At 33.5% G+C, this 13,478-nt stretch overlaps 1 protein-coding gene across 2 annotated transcripts in view; it reads right to left on the bottom strand.

The window, feature by feature from the left end:
- Positions 1–319: 319 nt before the first annotated feature.
- The window catches only part of ACA9 (autoinhibited Ca(2+)-ATPase 9), a 29,250-nt gene continuing 16,091 nt past the window's right edge, over positions 320–13,478 (bottom strand). For both annotated transcript variants that reach the window (XM_021441278.2, XM_021441279.2), the window contains exons 22-34: positions 12,573–12,683; positions 11,164–11,331; positions 6,377–6,436; positions 6,002–6,166; positions 5,763–5,879; positions 5,179–5,277; positions 4,909–5,046; positions 3,800–3,900; positions 2,728–2,773; positions 2,412–2,549; positions 2,090–2,197; positions 1,134–1,225; positions 320–816 (exon numbers count right to left, since the gene is read on the bottom strand). In XM_021441278.2, coding sequence (XP_021296953.1) covers positions 711–816; positions 1,134–1,225; positions 2,090–2,197; positions 2,412–2,549; positions 2,728–2,773; positions 3,800–3,900; positions 4,909–5,046; positions 5,179–5,277; positions 5,763–5,879; positions 6,002–6,166; positions 6,377–6,436; positions 11,164–11,331; positions 12,573–12,683 — 1,449 coding nt within the window. In that variant the 3' untranslated portion in view covers positions 320–710. The remainder of the gene's footprint in view (positions 817–1,133; positions 1,226–2,089; positions 2,198–2,411; positions 2,550–2,727; positions 2,774–3,799; positions 3,901–4,908; positions 5,047–5,178; positions 5,278–5,762; positions 5,880–6,001; positions 6,167–6,376; positions 6,437–11,163; positions 11,332–12,572; positions 12,684–13,478) is intronic.

The following is a 13,478-nucleotide window of genomic DNA, read 5'->3' as shown; positions in this document are numbered from 1 at the left end:
GTGAATCTTCTTTTCAAATAGCAGTGGCCATGAAACATCAACAAATTTTTTGTCTCTTCCAGTCAAAATTCTTTTAATTGTGAAAAAAATAAAAAAACCAAATTCAAAGGGAAAAAAATATTCGAGGAACATATGTTGATTCAGGTTGACCGGAACGCAAAAAATAAAAATTTGAAAAAATACACATCAAAATTTCTTTATTTTATTTTTATGAAAGTTCTTGGAATATTTTTGTCTAAAATGTTAATGCAATATTAGATTACAAATTTTTTTGAACAGTAAAATATCATTTTAAAATTAAAGAGACCAAAATGTCCTCTTACGAAACAGGATTGACTCCACCTGCTTTATTTACTCTTAAGCTCTCTCTAAAAGAATAAAAGCGATGGATACAATTGAAGCACGTTTATTTCATGACCAATACTACACACTGGGAGATTACAGGAAGCAAACTCTTCAGAGGTTTATGAACAAAATCATATACCCAAAGCTTGTATGATACAATTCATTGAGTTTCTTTGCCTTAAATAATATTAATTATCTTTGGAAAATTAGTGCCTTTACACTGGCTTACCTTGAGCTTAGCCTGAAGCCATGTAAGGGTACTAGGGCCACCGCCTTGCTCTTTGGCAACCCTATATACCAAGCATTAACAATTCTCCAATTTGTCAAATTTTTACTTATTGCAAGGAACAACAGAGACACCGAATTCATGCATTCTGAGATCTTCTGCATCGTTGAAATGGCCTTGTCAAGTATGCAGCAAATGGAGTCTTGGGGACTGAAATCAGCTTTCCCACCATTGCCAGAGGCCAGCTTCAAATGATAACAGCAGTCAGTGATGCTTCTTTTTTTTTTTTTTGATGGCAAATAAGTTTAATGAAGCATGTTCCATGCAAAAACTAATTAGAATTAGATAGTTTTACAGCTTAGGGCTCAAAAACTGGTGGCAAATTTCTAAACTTCAAACATTCTTGCAATAAACCCAAATATATGAAAAAACAACTTTGGAGTTGTGTCAAATGTTAACTCACATCAATTACCACGAACAATATAGAGCAATACCGACATTTCAACACTCTCTCAAGCTACTTGGATAACTAAAATTGACAAGAGGAAGGAACAGAGCCTACCTGACAACGCCGATGCCAAGTGATACTAGCCATAGATCCCAACCAAGTCTAACTGTTGAGGTAAACTTTCCAAGGAACTCAATGATGATTATCTATGAAACATTTCAACTTAGTATCTTGAGTAAACCAAGTCAAAAAGATCAATACAAATAAAACAGGTAAAATACAAAAAACCCCTTCAATATACTTTGACCCCTCTTGTTTCCTATTCATTACCATTAATCAACAGTTATTTACAAAAATGAAAAGTCTTAATCTTTCTAGAATTTTCTTCTTCATTGTTCATTAATCTTAGTTTCCATTTCTTGATAATGGAAAAAGATACTACATTAATATATAAAAACTTTTAATTTTCTCCCTTTCTTGTTTGTTTTCCTCCTTGTTCTTAACCATCAAAGTGAGTGTTTTTCTCTTTTTTTATTCTGTACACAAACAGGAAATTAATTTCAACTAGCCTAATGTTCGGTATGTCTGATAATGATCATTGCCAGTTGCTTTCTGTACCCATCATCCTCTGGTTTTCAAGCTCCATAGCTACCCAAGACACCATCTTTTAGGTCTTAGCTATTGAAGTTTTTAGCCTTTTATAAAGAACAAAGATATGCTAGTTTTGAGCTTTGGGTTGTTTCTGGTAAAGGAAACTTGGGGTAGTAGTGAGACAAATCCATCTGGGTTTGCTGTTTTTGGGGTAAAAGAATCACAAACTTGAGCTCTAACACATTATTATTTAAATTTTTTAGATATTTTTTCACTTCAAACATTATGAATTTTCTTGAATTTAAAATAATCCTAAATAATTTATTTCTCTCTTTTAATTTTTCCTTTTTTCATCCTTATATGTCTCTTTTTTATTTTTAATGTTGATAAACATTGAATAAAAGATATGCATATTGTTTGACCTCAAATAAAACATCACAGCCCACGAAAAGCAAAAAAAAAAATGCAAGATTGATCACCTGAAGAATGAACGTAAATCCAACTATTCCCATAAAGAGATAGTTCTTAGTCACTCCTTTGAAGCAATTGATTTTTTCTGGCTTTCTAGCATTAAACTCATTGAATATCTGTGATTACAACAGTTATCAAACTCAAGCTTCAGTTAAAACTAAATGCACATATGGTTTAAATAGGTATGATTCAGCGTTAATTTAAAGCCTCATAAAAATAATCAATAAGATTAGAATAAAGAAGACCTTTAATCTAATCAATGAAGTAAAATTAATAGCAGTAAATCCAAATATCAACCCCAGAATTTCAGGCTTGTCACACAGTACTTACTTGACACATCACAAATGCATTGAATATCAAAGTATTCTTCACTTCAAAAGCATGTTCCCTGTTACCATCATCCTTCAAATGGAGAATGGTCAAGCCTGCGAAGTTGAGTGCAAGGAGGACAGTAACTTGATACAAAGCCTGAAACGATGTGAAAAGATAATAAGACAACAGGGAACCATGAAGCTATATTCCCAGACTATCTGAGTTAACAACTCTTGATCAAATAAACTTGCAAACGAACAGACCGCTATGAAAAGTGCAAAGTTAACAGGAGAAAATAATTAGTCATATTGTGAGGATCCAAGAGAACAAATACCTGTATGAGTAAGTTTCTCCACATGATGTTTGTAATTAGAGGTTCCCTGAGAAGATAAAACATTCAAATGAACAGCACAAGACCATTATATATATCAACGAAACAATGGTAAATTCAGCTCCATCAAATCATATAAATATTTATGTTCGCAAAAGCATTCAAATCATTCAAAGAGCCACTCCATTTCAAATTGCTAAAAGTAAACCAGACCACAGTCGTTACACGAGCTTGAAAGAGTAAACAAGCTGAAAAGAGAGTAGAGAAATAGTAAAAAAGACTATTAAAAGCAAGGTGACTCAGCAGCCCTTCCCTTTCACTCCACTGAATTCCCCTCCTCTTCAACAAGCTAAAAAGTGTACCCTCTCAGAAATGTCTGCAGAAGCAAACATGGGGCATTTCTAAGTCAATTTTAGAGAACCATACTGCTACCTTGAAAGATTTGTTTTCTTTAGCCGGAAACTTCCTTGCTAAACTGAAATCACCAGAAAGATTCCAATGATAGGACACAGGACCACTTGACAATTTAAGAAAGTAAGTTATAGCGAATGAAATCAGTAGCATTTCAGTATATATGCTTGACAACCAGAAAGTGTGGGTTAGCAACCTTTAATAATAATTAAAAAAAAAACAAGCCTCAAAGATTTGACAACATTGAATGAAGACGTGAGGGTGGAAACTTTGATTTCTTTCAAACCAGATAATCCCAGAATTGAGAAGAATTCAAAAAGAATAATTCTAAAACCATCAAAGATTTAGAATGTCAAGCACAGTAATATTTGAAAAGATAACCCAAAAATTATAAGTTTCTAAAATTCCCCAAAAAGACCTTAGAATATTTTCTCAGATTAATTTTTTTTCAAGAACCAGAAAACCATGGTATTTTACCCATCAAACAAAGCGGTACAGAAAAATGTCTGCTAATCAAAAATTAAGTCAATAGATGGTTGCCATATTTATGACAGCATACAAGATACTAACATTTATGACAGCATACTTGATACTAAATATAAACTATAATGTTACGATTCTAAGTACACTATGAAATATTCACATAAGCAAACAAGTAACAGACCTTCGACCAACTGGTGTCTTATGCATAAGGTCGTCTGTTGGTGGTTCAGTAGCCAATGCAAGTGCTCCAAGAGTATCCATGATCAGGTTAACCCATAATAACTGTACCAGGACAGTTAAAACATTCAAACTTCAGTCATCATAAAGAGACATTTTAATGTACATAGCTCCATAGTTTGACCAAATAACAGTAACTTTTGTTTTTCTCCTTTCTTTACCCCAACAGAAACAACACAAAGTCTGAACTCTAATTCTACATGCAAACTCCACTAATTTTATGGTTTCATCACCACCTACAGACAGAGACACGAAGTGAAAATTTTGATTCATGGCCTAACCCCCAAAAGAATATTAAATTAAATAGAAACAGAATTCCACTCTGCTGTCTATCTCCCGTAGTCCGAAACTGAAAAAACAAATGTTATTCAGGCTTTTAAACTGTAATACCCATTCTAAAGACATTGAAAGCTTACTTTTGAATCAATAATTTAAAAGCCCACATACAATTTTATAGTTAAAGAAAAGCTCATTTCATTTTTAAATGAAAAAACCACTTCTTTCCCACTTCAACTTCTTTATTATATATTAAATCACTTATTTCTTCAAAAAAGAATATCTCTTATAATCACTTATAATCAACCTCATCAAATTACAGCTGACCACATACCACGACCCAAAATAGCTACCAATTAAGCCTACCCCCGACCCCTCATACTACAAAATTAGCTAGCTAGCATACCCTGTTCCCATTTCTATATCATGAACCGAGACATACAAAGTGTTTCTGATAAAACCAGCCTATCTTGAAAACATACACCATCAAGGATGCACTCAACAGAAGAAATACATAGATTATTCACACCCTCTATGCTGATAAAATGGTACTAATGAGAAAAGCGTAACTTTCATCAATCTATGGGACAGTTAACTGAAAACCAAATTTCATAGGCAAGAAGTTGCGGTAATTTTGGGTATTAACCATTTTCTATTTAACTCTTTTTTTTTTTTGAAAAATTAGAGAACATTTATTAAGGTCTAAACTTTTGAACTATAGTCAAATTATATAAAAAAAGATGTAGGGACATTGGAGGGGCAGAGAAAGAACTGTACCTGCACGGAATTTAAAGGAACATCACCAGAGGATACTGCTGCTACAACATTGATTGCAAGAGCCGCAACATTAACCGTAAGCTGGAATTGTATAAACTTCTGAATATTGGCATAGACAGAACGACCCCAGCGAACAACCTATGTTAAGGATACAAAGGTGAGCCTCAATAGCTAGAAATTTTATACAAGCCTTCCTCAATTTCAGCAGTAGGATACAGGAAGAGAGGTAACAATAATATCCATGTAAAAGCATGCAATATGTATACTAACCTTCACAACAGAAGCAAAATTATCATCCAAAATAATGATATCTGAACTTTCTTTTGCAACTTCGGTACCTTGAATACCCATAGACAGACCTATATCTGCCTAAAATACAGAACCAGTAAAAATGCAATCAATATTGAATGGGAAAGAAAAAATACATGCAAAAAGGGGAGATAAGCAAAGGAAGGCATGGAAACCATGGTGTAGTCACCATGCAGTATCAGAGGCAGAGTAAGGGTTCATTACATATACGAACAAAGCTGTTTGAATGGGAAAGAATTGGTCCATGATAGTTCACCTAGCTGGTACTAAGCACTAGAACTATTTTCCATGTTTGATGACTTATCACTAACATTCACACAATTTTTATATAATAAGATTGGTGCAGGTCCAAAATTAGTGTGAAAAGGGCATACCAATTTGGCATTTCTAAACGAGTATGAAAATGGAATATGCAAATAGAATGAGGATACACATAGATACTAAGCCAATACTTAATAATATAAGATGCACCATAAAGCACCATCACACCAAAAATAAATTTCTAAGTTAACGTAGAAAACTTAAGAGATATAGAGACAACAAACCTCATGGAGTGCAGGAGCATCATTAGTACCATCTCCAGTCACAGCCACAACATCCCCTCCCTTACGTAAGGCTTGAACAAGCAAAAGCTTGTCATTTGGAGACGATCTCCCCATTACCTACACATCGCTCCAAAATAGCAATTTTTTCATGTTTGAATCAACAAAACATGTAACTGACATTTGAGAATAAGTATCAGAAACTAAAGGTGTATAATCAAAAAATTACAGCCAACAGATACCAATATTTTCTTGGCCACTTGTTCTCTTTCTTTTTCAGATAAGGCACGGAACACCCTTCCTTCAATGATAGTAGGCTCAGTACAATCTTCAGCAGAACTAAGTATCCCACACTCCAAAGCTATTGCTTTTGCTGTTTGGATATTATCCCCAGTGACCATGCGTACCTAAAGATTCATAACTTTATGGTTCCAATTAATGATTTTGCAAGTAATTTAATCATAATATATGAAAATAGATAGTTTTGCACAAATCATTATCATTCATCAACATATCAAATATTTGTTTGAAATTATAGTAATTAAAAAAAATAGGCTTTGCTAAGTACCAAGGGTAGAATTAATTTTGAAGCTAATCTTATGAAGCCATCAAATTACCTTAACACCAGCATCCATGCATATTTTCACAGCATCTTTTACACCTGGACGACAAGGATCCTGCAAGTGAAAATTATATTAGCTTAAAAATGGCAGCAGTTTCACTGTGAAGAAATCTAGTTCACAATGAAGCTGGACTATTAATGATTGATTAAAATAATTGAAGACAAATGGCAAAACCCCCCAAGGGACAGCTTTTGCTCAGTTGCAAATTAAATCCAAAGAAGATAGGAAGCTTCCTAACTCAATCTCTACACAGGCAAAAAGAAGTCTAGAATTTTGGCAAAAAGAAGTCTACAATGCATCCAAACTAATAACTATAAAGAAATGGAAGAGCATAGTCCAGCTTTATAAAAAAAAAAAAAAAAACTTTTCTTCTTTTATGTGTATAAGGAGACCAACTTTTTTCAATAAATAATTATAATCTAATACAACAGCACACCAGTTATTTTATATTTTTTTTGGCATATTTCTCATTAAACCTGAGGATCTGTGTGAAGCAAATGTAAGATTTCTTTTCTTACAAGCATAAAACCATTGATGGGTCACTAAATTCTTTGCACTCACCAAATTCTCAACAATGGTTGTCTTTTTGAGTATTAAAATTTAGTGACAGGAACATTTTCAATGATTTGATGATAGAAGAAGCAATCAATCATCGTGTGGTAAAGTACACATAATAAGATGAGCATTAATGGCACCCCTAAATTCAAACATGCACACAAATAATGGCACTATAATGCTATAAAGTGGGGAAAAAACAGGGAGAAATGCCATGGTATGAAGGTTAAACATATGATACAGGAGTATATTATTTAGGTTACTTGCGCATTAAATTAGGTTACACTATGTTATTTTTTACTTTACTTGTAATCCAGGGAAATTTAGATTAGATTATTTATTTATTTATTTAGTAATTGTACTAATCCCACATGAGAAAGTTTCCTTAGAAATAGTTATATAAAAGAGGCTTAATTGTTACACACATTCAATTGAGAATTAATAAAGATTACTTTCTTTAGTAAACAGGACTGCTTATTTTCTCTAGACTCTTTTCAGAAAAATATAATATTTATGAATTTTTTAATTAGCTAACCAAAGTGGGGTTTGGACCATTATTCACCTTAATAGGATTTCTAATCTCGTCAAGGTTGGTATTCACCTTAGTGGGGCTTTTAACCTTGCCACGATTGGCGTCTCCATAACGCTTCAACGTCAATTTGGTATCAAAGCGAGAGGATCATTATTCGTTGCATAATTCAAGTTCGTTTTAGGGTTTTGACTCCCTTTGTTTGGATAATTCTATTTCTTTTATTGTTTTATAATTCTATCATTGTTTTTCTACATCATCACATCGTCATCACCGTACAACAAAATGCTGTCAAAACGTTAAAATTGTGAAAAAAATATTCACGAGATCGAGGTAGAGGAATTACATCACCAAATTCAAGAATTATAAGAGCAACATGCAAGACGTGATGCTGCTCAAATCAATAACAGCAGCTCTAATGATGAAGAGAATAATACCAATCCTTCCATCAAGACTCGTCTTCTGATGAAGAGGTACCTATACGTTTTCTAAGAATTGTTGCTAATAGAGATTTGGAAATCCAAGGAAACACTTTTGAGTTTGAAGAAAGGCTTCACCTTGATGACTTTCTTAATTGGCTCTACACAGTGGAAAGAGTTTCCAAGCTCAAAAATGTTCCTAATAAAAAACGTGTGAAGCTTGTTGCAATTAAATTAAAAAACATGCCTCTATCAGGTGGGAAAATCTCAAACGACAATAACAAAGAGAAGGCCGTAACAAGATCAGAACATGGGATAAAATGCGTCGTGAACTCAAGTATAAGTTTCTTCTTGAGCATTATCGACAGGAAATTTTTATTAAATTTCATAACTTGAGACACAGAACAATGTCAGTGGAAGAATATACAATGGAGTTCAAGCAACTTCACATGAAATGTAATGTCCAAGAACCTGTAGAGCAAACGATAGCTCAATATCTTAGAGGTCTCAATATTGAAATTGCATATATTCAACTACAACCATATTGGAACTTAAATGATGTCATCGGATTAGCATTAAAGGTTGAGAATCAACGATCATAGAAAAACTTAGTGAGTTCATCTAGACAAAAAGATTCTACCTCCAATCGTAGGAGACAAAGTTCGGTAACCATTCTACCTCCAAAGGTAAATTCTTTCAAAACCACAAGCAATAATGATAAAGAAACTATTTCTACTCATGCTCCTAATGTCAACAAAAAGTGCTTCAAATGTCAAGGATTTGGGCATGTTGCTTATGATCGTATAAATCAAAGAATTATCTCCTTACTAGAAGAATAAGTTATATCATGTAAAGAGTAGAAGATGATCTAGAAATATTCAACGACGATGAGACAAATGAAGTTCCTACTGACCATGCAGAAGCTCTTGCTGTTTGCCGTAACCTTAACACTGCTATGATAACTAAAGATGAAAGTTGACTTCGTAAGAGTATAGAGTGTTATAACATCAAGTCAAACAACTTTTGAAAAAAAGCCTGACAAGATAAAGTGTTAGCTCGTGTTGCTCCTACTTTATTAGTTCTAAAAAAAGATGGAACATGACGTGTGTGCATTAATAGCTGTGCCGTGAACAAAATCACCATCAAGTATTGTTTTTCCATTCCTAGACTTAAAGATTTGTTGGATCAATTGCATGGTGCTATCATTTTCTTCAAGATTGATCTACGTAATGGTTATCACCAAATTCAAATGCGACCTGGAGTTGAATGGAAAACTACATTTAAAACTCATGATGGGTTATATGAATGCACAATTATGCCATTTGACCTCTGTAATGCACCTAACACTTTTATGCACCGATGTACCAGGTATTTTGTCCTTTTATTGAGAAGCTTGTTGTGGTTTATTTTGGTGTATAGTAGAAGTCCGAAGGAACACTTGAACATTGACAGCAAATCTTTGAAGTACTTTGAGAGCCAAAGCTTTTTGCTAACTTAAAGAAGTGAGAATTTATGACAAATAAAGTTATCTTTTTGGGATATGTTGTGTCAAGCCAAGAAATTGAACTAGACCAAAGCAAAGTTGATGCTATTATCAACTGGTCAGTTCCAACGTCACTTCATGATGTTCAAAGCTTTCATGGATTGACCTCTTTTATCGACGTTTCATCAAAAATTTCAATTCTATTGCTGCTCCACTTACTGAATACCTTAAGCAAGATAGTTTTATATGGAGTACAAAAGCACAACATAGCTTTAAGGAATTGAAAGAGGACTATTGAGGCCCCGTGCTAGTACTTTCGAATTTTGATTTGGTGTTTGAAGCTTGTTGTGATCGCTCCAACGTAGATATTGATGCTGTTCTATCTCAAGAGGGATGACCGATTACCTTCTTTAGTGAGAAACTCAATGATGCAAAGTTAACTACTAAACGTATGATAAAAGAGTTTTATGTTGTTATTCGAACCCTGGACCATTGAAGCCACTATTTGTTGTCAAAGGAATTCGTCTTGTATTCTGACCATGAAGCTCTCAAACATCTCAACTCCCAACACAAGTTTAATCACCAACAAGGAGCTTGGAGTGAGTTTTTTCAAGCTTTTCCAATTCTCCTCAAGCAAAAGTCAAGTGTGCAAAACAAGGTAACTGATGCTCTAAGTTGTCGCCTTACTCTTCTCTCTACCTTACAATTAAAGGTTGTTGGGTTTAAAGTTGTGAAATAATGGTATGAGAAAGATCTAGGATTTGACGATATAGAAGTCCAGTTCTCAACATCCTTATCGACAATTTCACAAACAAAAAGGGTATCTTTTCAAAAGTAACCAACTGTGCATCACTCAATATTCTCTATGCCAATCTATTATTTGAAAAGCTCATAATAGAGGATTAGCTAGACACTTTGAGAGAAGACGAAGAAGACATGGATCTTAAAGGTGGTTTTTCTCTAATCTAGACAGAATGATATAAGAGTATGTTATTTAAGTTACTTGCGCATTAAGTTGGGTTAAACTAATTATCTTTTACCTCAATTGTACTCCAAGGAAATTTAGGTTAAGTTATTTCCTTATTTATTTATTTAAGAAATATAATAATCGCACATAGGAAAGTTAGAACTCTCTTCCTTAAGGAAAATTATATAAAACCCTCTGAGCTTAATTGTTAAACACATTCAAGCTGAGAATTAATAAAGAATATTTTCATTAGTAAGCAAGAGTGCTTATTTTCTCTAAGCTCTTTTCAGAAGAGTGAGAGAATTTAGTATTTTTGGTTTGGCCAACCAAAGTGGAATTTTGACCATTATTCACCTTAGTGGGGTTTCTAACCTCACCAAGGTTGGTGGTCACCTAAATGGGGTTTCTAACCTCACCACGATTGGTGTCTTTACAACGCCCCAATGTTAATACACCATTGTCAAATTTTCTGTTTCTTTTTTTTCTTTCACAGAGTTAATCTACCTAAATCAACTTCAAAGACAGACTTTGTTTCTAATGACAGATCAACATGCTTGCATATCTGTGCATGAAAGACTTTGTTTAGTGATATATCTCATTAAAAAATTCACACTCAAAGGGGAAAGAGGAGTTGTTTCAGTCTTTGACACAAGCTTTATATTGCCATTTAGAGCTGCCTCACATAAATTCATTTATAGATATCAAACATAAAGTCAAAGGTCAAAAGGTAGAAAGGCTACTAACAGAATAATAATCAACTGTGTACAAATACCATTTTGTAAAAGACCAATACTGGGTATTCATACTATAACTAAAAAAGATAGGTACCTTTATACCAACAACAGCAAGCAAGACAAGGTTATCTTCAGGTAAGACCCATCCATTTAAGCTCTCTTCATTAGTAGGAATTTCTTCCTTTTCACACAATCTGTATGCAAGGGCAACACAGCGCAGGCTGCTTGCTGCCATTTCATCAATAGCAGCCTTAAAATAATCCTGCAAAAATGCAGAAATTAATAAAATTGGTAAATGCTGATATTTACTCACTGCCCATTGTTTATGGTTAAAGGGACATGCATGTCAAACTGATGCCTTGCACAAATTGTCTCGAAAACAGATTACCAAATGCAATGCCAATACTGAAACATATAAATAACCATGAAACTGGTATAAAAATAGGCCACATCATGAGTGTAGTTATAGCAGAAAATAATTTATTTCAAGCAATAATTACCAAATAGATAAAAGGAATTTAGGAAAAGAATTCTACAAATTATTGTTTGGACGTATAATCCTAAAATAATTATGTATTCTGGAAGGAATCGGAGGAAACAAAGTCCCAGTTTTCAATCATACAATAGTAGATTGTAGACTTATTATGGACCACACAACATATTTCTGGATAACAGAATCTTTTTTTTTTTTTTTGAATGCATTATACACATGGTTTAATGGTTGTAATGAACAACCATTAATTCATAACGTATTCACACACGGTTTCCATACATCAATAATCAGTCTGCATATCATCTATGCCTACCAATACAGCAAGGAGTAAGCCTAAACAATTAAAAAATTTTAAAAGCTAAAAGTTAATTCTGGAAAAGTGTGTGCATGTATGTCAAATATGAGAAGAAAATTCCTGCAACATTTTTTCCCTGGAGATCTTTCAAAGTGTTTGCGTGTTTTTGTGTGTGTAAATATACAAGAGTAAACTTCTTGGGTGGGAACTAAAGTTCTACCCTTTCCTCATTTTGCTCACTGAAATTCAATTCGTCTCAATTGGGTCACTAACTTTTTCAGCATACCAAATGTGGTCACTATAAGTGCTTTCGTCCAAAAAAATGACAATAATGACATAATAGCCACTAAATAGCCACATCATTTAAAAAATCCATGTTAACTTTTGTGACCCATTTTTTTCTCATATTTGTTTCTTTGTTTTGTTAAAATGATAATTCAATGAAAATAATGAAGAAATAGACCAAAAAGAAGGAAAGAATAATGAGCAGACAAAAAAGGGGAAAAACTTCAAAAAAATGTTTAAAAATGGTTACTACCTAATAACTACATCACTTATTTGAATATAAAATCTGTTAAGGTAACCATATTGACTACAATTTAAAAAGTTTAGTTATCAAATCAGGACAAATTGAAGTTCAGTGAGTAAAGTGGGAAAAGGATATAAGTTTAATGACTTCCCAAAAAATTTACTCTGCATATACATAAACACTAACCTTTTCCTCTTTGATCGATTGCACGCAACCATTTGAATCAAGATATCTAGAACATGAAGCTAAAACTAACTCAGCTGCTCCCTTCCAATGTATATGAACTTGAGAATCAGACTGCCAAAAAGACAAAATGCAAAAATTCATTACACTAAAGGACATTGTATAAATTAATATCAATAGTCCAGCAAGTTCAAAATATTAGGCGAAAAAAGCTTTCTTTTTTTAGAACATTCTGCAGCACCTTAAATAAGTTCTACCAAAAGGCACTTGGACATTTCAGCAGTATTCCCATGAAGTAAAAACACTTGATCAAGTAAACATCAAAGTACGAAGGCAAGTTCAATATTTAGAGCAGCTGAGAATTCACCGTTTTCCTACCATATCTCGTACATAGGCTGCATAATCAATAAATACTAACCACTCTCTTCGCTGTGGCAGGCAAAATTTTTTTCCATTTTTAAAACTATAAATCAATAAATTTTTTTATTCGGCAAATTTTTCAAATTATTTTAAAATTATAAATACTTTATAAGAAAATATATAAAAAGCAAGGAAAAAATAAAGGGAAAGCAAGGTAAATCTGAAAGAGATCAAAATAATAACAATTTTCATATTTATTTTCAAATTTTCATTTTTTCTTTCTTCTTTTTCCTTTGCCCTCTTTCCCTCCTTTATCTTTCTTTCTTCCCAAAAGTTCAAAACCCGTCAAAACCCACTGTCCATTTTTCTATTCTTTTTTTTCCTTTTCAGTTTTCCCATTTTCTTCTTTATCCCTCCTTCATTTCCACCGGCAAGTGGGCCAGATCAGCACCTTCATCGGCACAACAGGGGTGGTATTGATCCAGCCCTGCCCAGCACAGTTCGGCATGAGGCGCTCCAGATTAGACTTCCCCCACAAAAGTTCACTCC

Source organism: Theobroma umbraticum, unplaced genomic scaffold (assembly GCF_002168275.2).
Source record: "Theobroma umbraticum cultivar Fairchild unplaced genomic scaffold, ASM216827v3 scaffold_55.0, whole genome shotgun sequence".
In the NCBI taxonomy this organism is placed as follows: domain Eukaryota; kingdom Viridiplantae; phylum Streptophyta; class Magnoliopsida; order Malvales; family Malvaceae; genus Theobroma; species Theobroma umbraticum.
This window is presented reverse-complemented; position numbering and strand designations above follow the sequence as displayed.